At 29.8% G+C, this 16,852-nt stretch overlaps 2 protein-coding genes across 2 annotated transcripts; both read right to left on the bottom strand.

Annotated features, from left to right (window-relative positions):
- Nucleotides 1–1,536: 1,536 nt before the first annotated feature.
- Nucleotides 1,537–8,607, bottom strand: LOC116845637 (glutamyl aminopeptidase-like). The gene is made up of 13 exons (XM_032818579.1): nucleotides 8,278–8,607; nucleotides 7,962–8,114; nucleotides 6,459–7,008; nucleotides 5,773–6,219; nucleotides 4,930–5,110; nucleotides 4,469–4,637; nucleotides 4,166–4,247; nucleotides 3,484–3,827; nucleotides 3,096–3,370; nucleotides 2,686–2,873; nucleotides 2,121–2,426; nucleotides 1,954–2,029; nucleotides 1,537–1,767 (listed from the first exon to the last, which is right to left on the bottom strand). Exons 3-13 carry the CDS (start codon nucleotides 6,971–6,973, stop codon nucleotides 1,645–1,647), a joined length of 2,706 nt encoding a protein of 901 aa, XP_032674470.1. The 5' UTR covers nucleotides 6,974–7,008; nucleotides 7,962–8,114; nucleotides 8,278–8,607; the 3' UTR covers nucleotides 1,537–1,644.
- A 444-nt stretch (nucleotides 8,608–9,051) lies between these two features.
- LOC116845638 (aminopeptidase N-like) lies at nucleotides 9,052–16,846 on the bottom strand. Its single transcript, XM_032818580.1, has 12 exons — nucleotides 15,174–16,846; nucleotides 13,899–14,441; nucleotides 13,188–13,637; nucleotides 12,573–12,756; nucleotides 12,145–12,316; nucleotides 11,850–11,931; nucleotides 11,161–11,501; nucleotides 10,774–11,048; nucleotides 10,367–10,554; nucleotides 9,756–10,061; nucleotides 9,573–9,648; nucleotides 9,052–9,387 (listed from the first exon to the last, which is right to left on the bottom strand). Exons 2-12 carry the CDS (start codon nucleotides 14,402–14,404, stop codon nucleotides 9,265–9,267), a joined length of 2,703 nt encoding a protein of 900 aa, XP_032674471.1. The 5' UTR covers nucleotides 14,405–14,441; nucleotides 15,174–16,846; the 3' UTR covers nucleotides 9,052–9,264.
- Nucleotides 16,847–16,852: the final 6 nt, after the last annotated feature.

Below are 16,852 nucleotides of genomic sequence, written 5' to 3'. Positions count from 1 at the left end.
GATAAAATGCGTTTGATTCGTGCCCGTTGTATTTCCGTACTAGAGATGAGACATCGAACAGAAATAATCGATTATAAGCTATAATCGGTATCGGTATCGCTTAACCGTTTCGCATTTGCGGAAGAGTTGAGCGCGAACTTCGTAGAAATACTGCGGAGTTGTTATCCGCAAAAATATTGCGGAATTGTCTTTGCAAAAGTATTGCGGAGCTGTTATCCACAAAAATATTGCGGAGCTGATAAAATGATAATAAAATGATAATTGATATATCTTTTCGAGGAGTTACCGCAAGCTAATGACAATATTGATATCTGGCGCCTTTATATAAGCTCAAAGTGTCGGGGATAATAAATCGAAGCCAGTATGGTTATATATAAGAAGTTATTGCGGGATATTATATATCGGTGAAAGTTCTGTTGTACACTGAAAAGGAAGTAGTTGATTTAAGGAGACTTTGTTCGAATGAAAGATATTCGTTCAAGTAAACGTTACATCGATTGTACAAATTATGTTTAAATTGTTGCGATGAATTATCAATTGAATCAATGGTTATGATTTGGTCAGTAAGTATATCAACCCAACTTACAGTTGCGTTAATGCGTAGTTTGTTCAATATTTCTTTGATGGCTGGTGACTGTCGATTTTGTCGATGGAACTGCTTTCTTTCTCAGCGTATATACAGAGTGTTCATTTTAAAACTTCCTATTTTAATATTTTTAAAAATATGCGTTCTTTTATTTAAATTAGAATTATTATCATAAGTTTATGAATAGAAATTATTAACCAACATTAAATTATTTCAAACAGTTCTATCTTTAATTATATGAAAAGTTATCTTCGAAGTTATATAAACAGTTGTTCCATAAAGAAATAAAATTAGATAAAAAGTAATAAAGAAGCAGAGAGAAGTGATATTTGGAGAAGATTTTTGTACACGTTTATCATTTGTAATACGTGTCTACTCGGTCAACTTTAGACACAATCTATATATTTACAACTTACTTTATTTGGAAAACAAATAAAAACATAAAATGTAATCGAAACAATAATAGACACATATACTGAATACAAGTTGAAAGTTGAAACGGATTAATCGCGCGGATCCGTTTGAAATGTGTTATAAAATCTGTCAATTACGCAATATAAGATATAAAGATTGTAAAGTTTCAAATAACTCTTCCAGATGTGTTATAAACAAATATATTTTTTACTAGTATTGGATAATCTCTAAAAGGGCGGACTAATATAGTCTATAACAGTATAGAATATATATTAATATATTTCTTATGAAAAGTTTTAATAAGCAAATATTTATTATATCATGCACATAAATTACACATGTATATTCATATGAATGAACATATATATATATATGTTCATATATTTAATATTTTTATACATATTTTACAAATATTTGTATATATATATATATGATATGTACATATATATACTTGTGTGTATATATATATATATATATATATGTTGTCATATTTTACACTTGCAATATATTTAGAATAATTCTATTATAAATTAATTAATTTGTACGTGAATGGGTATGATTAATTGTTTCAATTGCGCGATACATAATTTATAATTATAATTTATAATTTTGATTAATATGCGCACCAATTAATAATTTATGTTTTAAAAATTATAAAACATCTTGTGTATTTTGTTTAATTCATCTTTTCGTGCTCTTATTATCTTCAAGACTTTATATGACCCTGGCGAATATCTTGTCTCAACCTTAATTAAAAACTCCTCTATCTGAAGCAGATAATATAAATATGTACTGAACAATGTTTATAGCAGATTAGGCTTAATAAAAAACGGAAAGATCAAACTGTATTATATATGTTTTACTATATATCTTATGCCATATTTATAGAGATAACTTAAACTAATTAATAAACATAAATAATTAAATAAGAAAGATATAATTGTAAAATTTACCTTTTTCAATTCATCTTCAAAACGAAGATTCCATATGATATCACCCCATAAAACTATCACTTCATGTTTGTAAAATCTGTAAATTTAAACATTATTAATTTATCATAAATAGACGCAAGTCATTTTGACGATTACAATGTACGACTGATTGCAATTGGAAGAATTACCTGTCTATTATTTTCATAAATCTTTCTAAGACATATGGATACACCATATCATTCTGCATATATCTCTTTAAAGTAGATTGGAAATGTTCCGTAAGCTGTTTGTTTTCTATTAATTCAGCTATCTCTTTATCGAGAAGGAGATCTATGTAATATGTTATGCGTGTAAAATTATCAGTACAAGCCAAATATTTAAATGTAGATATATCTGAAGATCGAAGGCTTTCACGCAGAATTTGCTGCCAAGTATTTTCGTTGAGTTGCATCATACCTGTACAATACACCCATTCTTTCCACCATGGCAAAATTCTATGTAAAATACAAAATAAAAAGAAATATATATATCATAAATATATATAAGTAATATATAAGTAATATATATATATATATATATATATATATATATATATATATATATATATATAATATAATATAATATATATACAATACACAGATAAATAAAATAAATTTAATTTAAATTATATTAATCTTATTTATTCACTGATTAAACGTTCGTAAGAAAGAGATAGGTTTGAAAATAGAACATTAATTGTATAAAAAGAATTACTGTGTATCCGGAGAATTATATTTTGTTTCCAATTTAGCACTGGCAGCTTTTCTGCATTCGCTATGACCAAGTTTACAAGACCACTTTGTTGCTAATAACCTTAATGTCTTCGTCATGCCATTATCTTCAGGTTTCTCCTCGTACCCAATATTCGTAAGCAGATTATCCAATATTTCCAACATGGTCGCCTGCGAATCGCCAAATAATATTAAGTGTATATTATTATTATTTGATAAATTTATGTGTGAATATAAACAGTTTACTCAAATTTCTTTCATGCTAAGAGTGAATGGAGTACAGTATGCACACATTTTTTAAATCTATCCTCCTTATTGAATACCGTGTATCGATACCGTGTATCGAAAGTATTTGCTGAACTTGTTTATGCAATGTAATTCACTACGGCTTACCTTTACAGAACTACTCGCTGAAAGCTTCCAATATGCAGACATGTAAGTTAAAATATTGAACATAGGATACCAAGCTACATAATGAGTCTCACGCTTTAGATATTCAATGAGGTTCAAAAATATGGATGTGCTGAGTTTACCCGCCATTGTAAAGTAATATGCATCGTCAATCAGTTGAGCTCGATTTTGCACAGGTATATTAGTGTAACCGCTATAGGTCAGATAATTCGAAATCAACTGCCAATTGCTATTTGCATAATTTACACGATAATATCCTGTTATATAACATAATATCCTAATTAAGAAGATTTATGCGAATTTCAAAATATGTTATCATAGTAGTATAGACACAAAAAGATATGACGTAATTTTATCGACTGATACTCACCAACTTGTCGCAAGTTGTATATAAAGAAATAACTCTCCTTAGACTTAGAAATAATTTTAGATTCGTTACACATCATCCAAGTAAGTGGCAAGGTATCGAAGTAAGAGCTATTATCAGATTGTACAAGAATGCTTATAGGTATGTCGCAGTTAGTACTGCTCTCACAAAATGTAGTGATATTCACGTTATTGTCATCAAAAGTAATGTACAATTCAGGGTAATGTTTCTGCCGTAACCAACCATGCATTAAATCTTTTATATGAGGATTTCCTTCTTGTTGTACATCGTCTGTACCTTGCAGAGTCTTCCACAAATCGTTGCCAGTGATTGTCACTAGATTGTCACTAAATTGTTAAAATTAAAAATTGATAACGATGCGTGAATTGTACAAATAAATTATATAATTCAATCAGAGAGAAAATTAACTAGGACATTTACTTAGCTATAAATTTGTGTAATTTAATAGATTTATGTAGATTTGTTCTAAAAAGGAGGGTGCACAACCGAGGACATATTCAATTTATATTATAATTTAAGGAAGATAACATTTTCCATTAGTCAAATAATACTAGTATATTTTTTAATTAATCTGCATATAACGAATAAATATATAAACAATTTTGCAATAAAATATGCGAGAAAAAAATAGAATCAGGTTATATTTTTACGTTAAGTTACTTACGAATTTTTCAGATATTGTCCGATACGCTCTCTAAACTTCTGCGGTGAAAGAATTTGTTGCAACATGCGCAGAAAAACAGCTCCTACGGTGATATACAAAATACATTGTTAAAATTTAATTCGATTTCTTCTCATCGTATTCTCGCTGAAGAATGATTACTATAAACACGATGACAGTAAATAACATTTTAATAACGCATTTAATGATGTCTGTAAGATTAATAATATGTCATTAATTATGTTATTGATGACATCGTGCTATTTGGAACATTAAACGTAGAATCATTTGAATATATTCACACACCTTTATTGTGATAGTAACGAATGTAAAGAATTCTATCAATCTCATTACTGTGCATAATGTCATATACATCAGATGCTATAGAATTCATTCGTAAAGTAATGTCACAATGGAATGCAGATTGTACAATTTGAACTACGAAAAGTTCTTCTAATTGTATGCTCATGTCAAACTGGGACAAACAATAGTCATGAAGTTGATATCATATAAAGAATAGTATTGGAATTGCTTAATAACTAAAAACATTTATGAGAAATTGCTATTAATAAATAATAATAAATAAGTAAATGTGCTAACGACCCAATAAATATGATGACGTATTAGCAAAATCAAATATTAATAAAATGACGTATTAATACGTCATCATTTTTACTGGAAAGAATTCCAGAATTTTCATTATATATGTCAAGCTAATAATTACAAAAGTGCATTCTTGCATTACCAATACTAAACTGCGAAAATACCTGGAGTGAAAAGAAATAACTGAAGTAGGTCGCAAATGATTCTCTTATAAACTCTATCGGGGTTGGGTGGGTGATATTTCTACGAAACCATTGACGTGCAATTTGACTCGCAATTAATTGTGCAACATTTATTTTGACACCAACGAAATCTGACCCTTCAAGGTAGCTAACATCACGTTCTCTGTAAATTTTAAATAAATGATAATGTTCTCGGCACTGGCATAGTTGCATTACGAGGTTGTATTGCAATTTCAATTTATCATATACTCATTGAAACTTTTATTAATCTCTTACTGAATTATTTCTACACTGTTAAATCTGTAGTGTCAAATTATACTTAATTTGAGTTATTTTTAACCATTCCTATAAGTCGCCACTGCTCCTACTAAATATATCGTTAATTTAACTAATGTAATGGAGTTAAATAATTTAACTTAAGAAATGTATTAAATTTGACTAAAATTTAGTTTATTTTTTATTATGTGCACGTTAATGTAACCTTTGTTTTAGTAAAAAATGACTTAATATTGTTTTAAATTGGTTGATTAGATGTGGTTGTTTTTCTAAACACATGTTTTGTGTTAAAATAGTAAATTTTGACACACATGATAGTTAAAAATAACTAAATATTATTTAACTCAAGAAATTGGTTTAAATTTGACCCTCCAATATTTAACAGTGTAAACAGCACGTATTAGTTGACCAACGGTTAGTCATTTTACATTGGTCGTAATAGATGCAACATTCACCAAATGCTTCGTGCTATATTTATTATAATTTATAAACTCTAGAATGCGTTTCAACGAGTTAATATTATGTTATTTTATCTAATGGGGCGTATACCTGTAAATAATGAGTCCAGGTGACCCTACTACTTTCAATGGACTAGGAATCATGATGTGCTGTATTTCCGGCAATATACTCAGCGTTGCATAATTGGCCAAGGACATTTTGACTTCAACAACTGTAGAAAAGGCGAAGCTCAAATTTTTCGGTGATTCTGGATAGCACCATATGGAATCCGTCATAAAATCAAAATGACGGATTATATTGTTATCAGTCACAACAATCGTCACTTCAGAAACAGTTAACATATAACTGGGCATAAAATATGAGTGCAGAATTTCACCGGATCTTGGCCAAATTAATTGTAGTGGCATATTTGAAAAGACCTTGTATTTTTTAGGATGGACAACAGAAATATTGAAAGTTGCCCTTATTTCTGATTGGTCCCAGCATGGAAATATTCTTCGAGCACCGATCGATTTAAATGAATATGTGTAAGACCACCTATCGCAAATCACAATAGATTTGACAATTATAAATTTGATCGATTATATAACATTAATGAATCAGTACTTCAAATAAGCTCACAAAAAAACTTAGAATTTATCTTTTACAATGTTTCGTTTCAATAAACTTTAGACGATATATGTTTTCAACGTATAAAGCTCTCGTGGCATGTATAATAATCATAATAATGTCAAAAATATATAATTGACAATGCAATAGTTAAAGTACCTGCTCACCTTTCATGTTTTGCTAAATTAAAGGCCACATGCCGAATATCATTTTTATAAACATTGATGGTAATAGGCACGGCAAAATTCAGGGTTAGATAATAAAATCCAGGCAATATTACATGTTTAAAATGCAAGTCTAACATCTGTGATATTTTACAGTAACGATATCTCACTGGGAAACGAATTTCCGATTCTTTAAAGCAGCATTTCGCTGCATTCGTAAGATGTATATCATTTAACTTTATGCGCTTTATATTGTGAGCGTGCAGACGTATAGTTCTCGTTTGCTGATAAATTTCAATCAAGATTCTTGATGAAGCAAAGTGGGGAATATAACCAATAATGAATATGATGTCATAGCTCTTTGGTTTCATTATATCGAATGGTAAACGATCTTCAGGTGAAGCGAATGTGCAGTCTCCCACATCCGTATCAGTGATAATAGAGTCAGAAACATTTGCCCTCACTACAGTAAATATGAGAACGATACTTAGTATTAAATTCAAACATATCGTTTTCATTTCTATATCAATATCTGTGAATGTTTCTTCTTTTGCTGTAAAAGAAGATAAATACAAATAAGTTTGCATTATGTAGCCATCGTAATTAAATGTAAAATGTAAAAAAATTTATACAACAATTTGAAGAAACGGAACTGAGACAAGAATTAGAAAAAAACGAAAATAACGGTAATATTATTTATCGCCAATCTCTTCACACATTTATTATTTGTAACATATGTCTATTTCGCCTACTTCAGACATAATCGATATATTTACATCATGTTACGCTTGGCAAGCAATAAAAACATGAGGAGAGATCGCAACAATAACAACGGTCACATATACCGAAAGGCATCTGGAAAAACGGATTAATCGTGCGGATTTGTATTCAACAAAGTATTGTAAAAGCTACTGATCTCACAAGTTAGAACACAAAAATTGTGAAATTTCAAATAATCTTTCCAGATGTCTGTTATAAACAATAATATATTTCCTGGCGTGAATATTATTGTTTATAACAGCCATTCAGAAGAATTATTTGATATTTCACAATTTTCATATTCTAAGTTAGGTATTCTAAATTGAATAATATATCTAGTGGCTATATTCGCTGAGAAATGAAAATAATTTTATCTTGAAAGCCAAAGTTTTTTAGTTTTGTTTTCATGATCTCTTCCCATATGCTGAACGCTTGTATATTAGGATTCATTAATGCCTTTACACTTCCGGTATCTAGAGAATTGTACTTCTTCGATCTGGCGCATCGTTTCTTAATAAGCGTGATTCGTAAATGTTAGTAGTTAGCCGGTTTTTTCAGTAATTAATAGTCACGATTTACACTTACTGAGAAACAATGCGCCAGATCGAAAAAATCCAATTTTCCAGATACCGAAAGGGTAAAGGCATTAATGAATTTTAGTGTACGTATATTTCTTGATAATAACGATGTGCACTTGACTGTGTAAAAATATATAATTTACGGTAAATGACAATAGATATATCTTACCTTCTCGAGGAGTTACCGCAAGCTAATGACAATATTGACATCTGGCGCCTTTATATAAGCTCAAAGTGTCGGGAATAGTAAATTGAAGCCAATATGATCTCGTATAAGAAGTTATTGCGGGACGTTATATATCGGTGGAAGTTCTGTTGTACGCTAAAGAAGAAGTAGTTAATTTAAGGAGACTTTGCTTGAATAAAGAAAATCCGTTCAAGCAAACATTTTGTCGATTGAACAAATTATGTTCAAATTGTTGCGATAAATTATCAATTGATTCAACGGTTGTGATTTGGTCAATAAATATAATAACCCAACTTACAGTTGCGCTAATGCGTAATTTGTTCAATATTTCTTTGATGGTTCGTGACTGCCGATTTTGTCGATGGAACTGCTTCTTTCTCAGCCTATATACAGGGTGTTGATTTTAAAACTTTCCACCTCAATAATTTAAAAAATATACGTTTTCTATTTAAGTCAGAATTACTATCCTAAGTTCATAAATAGAAATTATTAACCAACAATAAATTATTTTAAACGATTTTATCTTTAGTTATATGAAAAGTTATCTTTGAAGTTATATAAAAAGTTGTTCAATAAAGAGATAAAATTAGGTAAAAAGTAATAAAGGAACAGAGAGAAGATAGTAATAGTGAGACGAGAAGATAGTGTTATTTGGCGAGAATTTTATATACGTTTATCATTTGTAATATGCGTCTACTCGGTCTACTTTAGACACAATCTATATGTTTACATCTTATTTCGTTTAGAAAACAAATAAGAATATGAAATGAAATCGAAAGAATAACAATGGACACATATTGTATACAAATTGAAAGTTGAGACGGATTAATCACGCGAATCCATTTGAAATGTGTTATAAATGCTCAACTATACAATATAAGATATAAAGATTGTGAAATTTCAAATAACTCTTCAATATGTATTATAAATAATAATATTTTTAACTAGTATTGGATAATATCTAAGAGGGATGACTAATATAGTCTATAACAGAACAGAATATATATTAATATATTTTTTATTAAAAATCTTTAATAATCAAAAGAAAATATTTATTATATCATGCACGTAAATTACACACATATATATTCATATGTATGAATATATATATATAATGCAATATTTTACACTTGCATTTAGGCACTTGTATTTAGGATAACTCTATTATAAATTAATTAATTTGCACGTGAAAAGGCATGATTAATTGTTTTAACTGCGCGATACATAATTTATATTTTTAATTTGTCATTTCAATTAATCTGTGTACCGTTTAATCTTTTTTGTTTTAAAAATGATTAAACATCTTGTATATTTTGTTTAATTCATCTTTTCGTGCTCTTATTATCTTCTGGATTTCATATGGCTCTGCTGAATAATTTTCCTCAACCTTATATGAAAACTCCATTATCTGAAACAAATAATTTAGGCATATATTGAACAATGATTAATACCAGATTAGGCTTAATATAAAAAATATATTATATTTGCTTTATAGTAAAACAAGATATCCTATGTGATATTTATAGAGACAACTTAAACTAATTATTAATCATAAATAATTAAGTAGAAAAGATATAATTGTGTATAACTTACCTTTTGAAATTCATCTTTAAAACGAAGATTCCATATGATATCACCCCATAAAACTATCACTTCATGTTTGTAAAATCTGTAAATTTAAATATTATTAATTTATCATCAGCAGAAAATCAATTAGATAATCAATTCACTCTGACGATTACAATGTACGACTGATTGCAATTGGAAGAGAATTACCTGTCTATTATTCCCATAAATTTTTCTAAGACATATGGAAACACCATATGATTCTGCATATATCTCTTTAAAGTATACTGGAAATGTTCCGTAAACTGTTTGTTTTCTATTAATTCAGTTATCTCTTTACCGAGAAGGAGATTTATGTAATATGTACTGCGTGTAAAATTATCAGTACAAGCCAAATATTTAAATGTAGATATATCTGAAGATCGAAAGCTTTCATGCAGAATTTGTTGCCAAATGTTTTCGTTGACTTGCATTATACCTGTACAATACACCCATTCTTTCCACCATGGCAAAATTCTATATAAAATATAAAATTAATATAATACAAGAAATATATGTGAATATGTCATAAATAAATATAAATAAGTAAAAATAAATAAATAAATATAAATAAATATAAAAAAATAAATATAAATAAATAAATATATAAATAAATATATAAATAAATATAAAAATAAATAAATAAATATATCATAAATAAATATAAGTAAATATACAATATAGATAGATAAATAAAATAAATTTAATTTAAATTATATTAATCTCGTTTATTCACTGATTAAACGTTCGTAAAAAAGAGATATATTTGAAAAAAGAATTACTGTGTATCCGGAGAATTATATTTTGCTTCCAATTTAGCACTGGCAGCTTTCCTGCATTCGCTATGACCAAGTTTACAAGTCCATTTTGTTGCTAATAATCTTAATGACTTCGTCATGCCATTATCTTCAGGTTTCTCCTCGTATCCTATATTCGTAAGCAGATTATCCAATATTTTCAACATGGCCGACTGCGAATCGAATATTAATTGCATATTATTATTATTTGCGAAGACAAAAATTATGTGTGAATATAGACAGTTTACTCAAATTTCTTTCTGATACTAGTAGTGATTGGAATACAGTGATTGGAGTGCACACATCTTTTAAATCTATCCTCCTGATTGAATTACCGTATATCGAAAATATTTGCTGAATTTGTTTATGCGACGTAATTTACTACGGCTTACCTTGATAGAACTACTCGCTGAAAGCTTCCAATATGCAGACATGTAAGTTAAAATATTGAACATAGGATACCAAGCTACATAATGAGTCTCACGCTTTAGATATTCAATAAGGTTTAAAAATATGGATGTGCTGAGTTTACCCGCCATTGTAAAGTAATACGCATCGTCAATCAGTTGAGCTCGATTTTGCACAGGTATGTTAGTGTAACCGCTATAGGTCAGATAATCCGAAATCAACTGCCAATTGCTATTTGCATAATTGACACGATAATATCCTGTTATATAACACAATATCCTAATTAAGAAGATTTATGCGAATTTCAAAATATTTTATCGTAACAGTATGAGCAGTAAACATATGACACAATTTTATCGATTGATACTCACCGACTTGCCGCAAGTTGAATATGAAAAAATAACTCCCGTTAAACTTAGAAATAATTGTTGACTCGTTACAATGCACCCAAATAGGTGGCGAAGTATGCTCATAAAATTTACTTCCTGATTGTACAAGAATGTTTATGGGTATGTCGCAGTTAGTACTGCTCTCACAAAATGTAGTGATATTCACGTTATTGCGATCAAAATTAATGTATAATTCAGGATAGTGTTTTTGTTGTAACCAACCATACATTAGATCTCTTATATGAGGATTTCCTTCTTGTTGTACATCGTCTGTACCTTGCAGTGTCTCCCACAAATCGTTGTCAGAGGTCGAGTCGATTGTACTAAATTGTTAAAATTTAAAATTGATGACGATGTATAAACTATAAATAAATTCTATAATTCAATCAAAGCGCAAATTAACTTAGACATTTACTTAGCTATAAATTTATGTAATTTAAAAGGTTTATGTAGATGTGTTCTAAAAAGGCGGGTGCACAACCGAGGACATGTTCGATTTATATTATAACTTAAGAAAGACGACATTTTCTGAATGTACTTTGTTAGTTAAAAAAATACTAGTATGTTATTTAATTAATCTGTATATGACAAATAAATGTATAAATAATATTGCAGTAGAATATCCGAGAAAAAAATAGATTGAGATTATATTTTTACGTTGAGTTACTTACGGATTTGTCAGATATTGTCCGATGCGCTCTCTAAACTTCTGCGGAGACAGAATTTGTTGCAACATGCGCAGATAGACTGCTCCTACGGTGATATACACAAAATGCAATGTTAAAATTTAATTCAATTCCTTCTTATCGTATTCTCGCTGAAGAAGGATTACAATAAACACGATGACATCAAATAACATTTTAATAACGCAATAGTGATGTTTGTAATATTAATAATATGTTATTATGTTATTTGATGTGCTGCTTGAAACGTTAAACGAAGAATCCTTTGAATGAATTCACTTACCTTTGTTGTGATACAAACGAGAGTAAAGAACTGTATCAATCTCATTATCGTGGATAATGTCATGGATAACATGTGCTACGGAATTCATTTGTAAAGTAATGTCATGACAATGGAGTACAGGTTGTAGAATTTGAACTACGAAAAGTTCTTCTAATTGTATGTTTATATCATGCTGGGACAAACAGTAGTCGATATCAAATGAAAAATTATATTGAAATTGATTATTAATTAAAAATAATTATGCGAAATGGCTATTACGCAAATGTGCTAACAATCCAACAAACATGATGGCGTATTAACAAAATCAAATCGCGTATTAATATATCATCATTTTTGTTGGAAAGAATTCCAGAATTTTCATTATATATGTCAAGTTAGTAATTATAAAAGTGCATTCCTGCATTATCAATATCAGCCTGCGAAAATACCTTAAGTGAAAAGAAATAACTGAAGTACGTCGCAAAAGATTCTCTTATCCACCAGTCAAACGGGATTAAGTGGGTGACATTTCTACGGAACCATTGATGTGCAACTTGATTCGCGATTAATTGTGCGACATTTATTTTGACACCAACGAAATCTGACCCTTCAAGGTAGCTAACATCACGTTCTCTGTAAATTTTAAATAAATGATATTGTCCTCAGCATTTGCATAGTTGCGTTGCGATGTTCTATTGCAATTTCAATTTATCATATACTCTTTGAGATCTTTATTAATCTATTAGGCCCGATTGCACCAACGTTATTTTAGTTTTAAGCGAGACTTAAATATTTGTCCGTCTTTATTTATTTAGAAAGAAAGATAAAGGTAGAGACATGTTTAAGTTTCGCTTAGAGCCAAAATAACGTTGGTGCAGTCGGGCCTTACTGAATTATTTCTAAACAGCATATATTAATTAACCAACGGTTAGTCGTTGTAGATTTTACTATAGATTCAATATTCACCAAATGCTTTGTGCTATTTGGGTTATAAACTCTAGGGTTCCTTACAGATCTCAACGTAAAAGTAACAATTATATTATTTTAATTAATGGAGCGTATACCTGTAAATAATGAATCCAGGCGACCCTACTACTTTCAGTGGACTAGGAATCATGATGTGCTGTATTGCCAGTATTATACTCAGTTCTGTGTATTTGACCAAGGACAATCTTACATCAATAATTGTAGAAAGGGCGAAGCTCAAATTGTTCGACGATTCTGGATAGTACCATACGGAATCCATCACAGTATTAAAATGACGAAATATATTGTTATCAATCACAACAATTGTCACTTCAGAAGCAGTTATCAGAGAGCTAGGCATAAAACGTGTCCATAGACCTTCATCATACTTCATTGACCAGTTCGCTTGTACTGGCATATTTGACAAGACCGTGTATTCTTTAGGACAAATGACAGAAATATTGAAAGTTGCCCTTATTCCTGGTTCGTCCCAGCATGGAAACATTCCTCGAGCAGCGATCGATTCAAATAGATTCGTGTAAGACCACCTATTATATTTCACAATATATTTAAGTTATAAATTTGATCGATTATATAACGTAAGTGAATCAGTAGTTGATATAAGCTCACAAATGAAACTTATAATTGACGTTTTGCGACGTTTCATTTCAATAAACGACAATATTAAATTAAACGACGAATTAAACGATATATGTTTTCAACGTATAAAGTTCTCGTGACATGTATAATAACCATAATAATGTCAAAAATATATAATTGACAATACAGTAGTTAAGATATCTGCTTACCTTTCATGTTTTGTCAAATTGAAGGCCGTATGCCGAGTATAATTTTTATAACCATGGATGGTAATAGGCACGGCAAAATTCAGCTCTAGACGATAAGATGCAGGCAATATAGTATCTTTAAAATACAAGTCTAACATCTGTGATATTTTACAATAACGATATTTCACGGGAGAATGTACTTTCTGTTCTTCCGCTACTTTTGTGAGAAATATCTGATCGAACATTATACGCTTTAATTTGTGAGCGTGTAGACGTATAGTTTTCGTTTCCTGATAAATTTGAACAAATATTTCGGACGTAGTATAGCGGTAATTGTAATCAACAGTGAATAGAATGTTATAATCCTTTAGTTCCATTATATTGAATGGTAAAGAATCTTCGGGTGAAGCAAATGTGCAGTTTCCCACATCCGTATCAGTGATAATAATGTCAGAAACATAAATTTCCCTCACTACAGTAAATATCAGAGCGATACTTAGTAGTAACTTTAAACTTATCGTTTTCATTTTTATATCAATATCTATGCATACGTTTCCTCTTTCGCTGTAAAAAAAGGTAAATAAATTTGTATTAAATAGCCATGGTAATTAAATGTAAAATGAAAAAAAATTTATATTTGAAGAAACGAAATTGAGACAAAAATGAGAAAGAAACGAAAATAACTATAATATTATTTATTGCCAGTCTCTGCATACATTTATCATTTGTAATATATGTCTATTTCACCTACTTTAGAAATAATCGATGTATTTATATCGTATTAAATTTGACAAGGAAATAAAAACATGAGAGATTGAAACAATAATAGCGGTCACATATACCGGAAGGCCTCTGATGAGACGGATTAATCGCGCGGATCTGCGATTCAACGAGTGTTATAAAAGCTACTGATTTCACAACATAAAACACAAAAATTGTGAAATTTCAAATAATCTTTCCAGATGTCTATTATAAACAATAATATATTTGCTGGCATGAATATTATTGTTTATAACAGACATGCAGAAGAATTATTTGATATTTCACAATTTTTATATTCTAAGTTACGTATTCTAAATGGAATAATATATCTAGTGACCATATTAGATGAGGAATGAGAATAATTTCATCTTGAAAGCCAAAGTTTTTTAGTTTCATTTTCATGATCTCTTCTCATATGTTGAATAAAACTATTGATATACTTAACGTATATTTCTTGATAATAATGATGTGCACTTGATTACCTTATGTCTAAAAGTATATAATTTACAACAAATAACAATTTATATATCTTACCTTTTCAAGGAATTACCGCAAACTAATGACAATATTGATATCTGGCGCTTTTATATAAGCTCAAAGTGTTGGGGATAATAAATCGAAACCAGTATGGTCTCGTATATAAGAAGTTATTGCGGCATATTATATATCGGTGAAAGTTCTGATGTACACTGAAAGAAGTGATTGATTTAATAAGAGTTTGCTTGAATAAAGGAAATTCGTTCAAGCAAACGTTTAGTCGATTAAACAAATTATGTTCAAATTGTTACGATGAATTATTAATAGACTCAACGATTGTGATTTGGTCAGTAACTATATCAACTCAACTTATAGTTGCGCTAATGCGTAATTTGTTCAATAAATACAATATTTCTTTGATGGCTGGTAAATGTCGATTTTGTCTGTGCAACTGTTTTTTTTCTCAGCGTATATATAAATTATAAACGAGTACAATTGTAATAACAAAACTACGATAAGGCAGTAAAGAAGACAATCGTGTTCGGAAATATTTTAAATCGCTACAGAGTCTCGTATTTAAATAATTTGTTGTTAAAACATTTTTCTCAGTAAATATAATTTCTTATATTCTAAAAATTTTTATGAACTTTCCATATTGTAAATCTACAAAAACTTTTGAAAAAACATGTATTTTTTAAAACTGTTTTTTTTTTTGCGAAAATTATATGAGATGTGAGTTATGAGTTCATTGAATTCACAGATGTCAACTTTAAATTTTAGGTATGATAACTATGTCTGCACCGGTTGTTGATACGAAGAATCGTTACACCGAATATTGTTGCACTTCGACAAAAAAAAGAAACAGTTAACGTCATTTTCGCTAAAGATAACTTCTTTAAAGATTCTTCGATAGTGAAATGAGCAGCGTAGGCGATTCGATATTATCAAGAGAGCAAATAACTTTGTATTTATTTATTTTTACTCAAATGGAAGGCAATCGATAAATTCGCAACAAATAAAAATAAATAACACTCTCTCTAAGCAATAATTACGTGATCGTTACTTAAGAGTATATCATTACAATAAATTCAATGATACTTAACAAAAAGAGAAAATCTTATATATACCACCTCCTCGCAATGCACATACAAAATGTGTGTTCGCGTGCGACACGTTACCGCATGTTTTTTTCCTCCGTTATATCCTCTCGATACAATCGTCGTACGTTATATATTCGACAAAGCTCCTTTGTATGTATATATTTATATATGTATAATATACGCGATCGGTTTACGTGTTTTGTTACACTTTACTTGGCCGCGTTTAGTTCATTCACTTTCGTACAAATTACAAAGGCTCCCACACGCATACAAAATACACACACACATAAAGGCACATACACACTCTCACATACATCGCAGACACACTCACACATGATAGACTACCAGATTCGCACAGCCTGACAGATACGATCAATCATAGGCAGAATCATGATTAACGACTCGAAACAATTACTCAAATAATTATGCGATTGCACGTCAAGTGGTACTCTCTCTCTTGCTGTGACACGTCCGGCGATAAAGTACGGACACATCGTCAGCGTGTTTCTCGTGTTGACCAGCTCGTGTTACTGTGTGTGCGATCGCTCATCGCTTATCCTACATAAATTCGTTACGTCAAGCTCGCCACTGCACAATACATATACGCAACACACACACACACACACACACACACAC

Source organism: Odontomachus brunneus, unplaced genomic scaffold (assembly GCF_010583005.1).
Source record: "Odontomachus brunneus isolate Ranch 3 - 2012 unplaced genomic scaffold, Obru_v1 Obru_scaffold_054, whole genome shotgun sequence".
In the NCBI taxonomy this organism is placed as follows: Eukaryota; Metazoa; Arthropoda; class Insecta; order Hymenoptera; family Formicidae; genus Odontomachus; species Odontomachus brunneus.
The sequence above is the reverse complement of the archived record's forward strand: the minus strand, read 5'-3'. Positions and strand labels throughout refer to the sequence as shown.

Bases quoted from the DNA above. Each gene is read 5' to 3' on its own strand.
- LOC116845637 (XM_032818579.1), bottom strand. From the start codon at position 6,973: ATGAAAACGATATGTTTGAATTTAATACTAAGTATCGTTCTCATATTT. The intron at 4,638-4,929 runs GTATTTTCGCAG...TGTTTGTCCCAG, and splicing joins GTTATTTCTTTTCACTCCAG to TTTGACATGAGCATACAATT. The intron at 2,874-3,095 runs GTAAGCCGTAGT...GGCGATTCGCAG, and splicing joins CAGCGAGTAGTTCTGTAAAG to GCGACCATGTTGGAAATATT.
- LOC116845638 (XM_032818580.1), bottom strand. From the start codon at position 14,404: ATGAAAACGATAAGTTTAAAGTTACTACTAAGTATCGCTCTGATATTT. The intron at 13,638-13,898 runs GTAAGCAGATAT...GAAATATAATAG, and splicing joins AATTTGACAAAACATGAAAG to GTGGTCTTACACGAATCTAT. The intron at 12,317-12,572 runs GTATTTTCGCAG...TGTTTGTCCCAG, and splicing joins GTTATTTCTTTTCACTTAAG to CATGATATAAACATACAATT.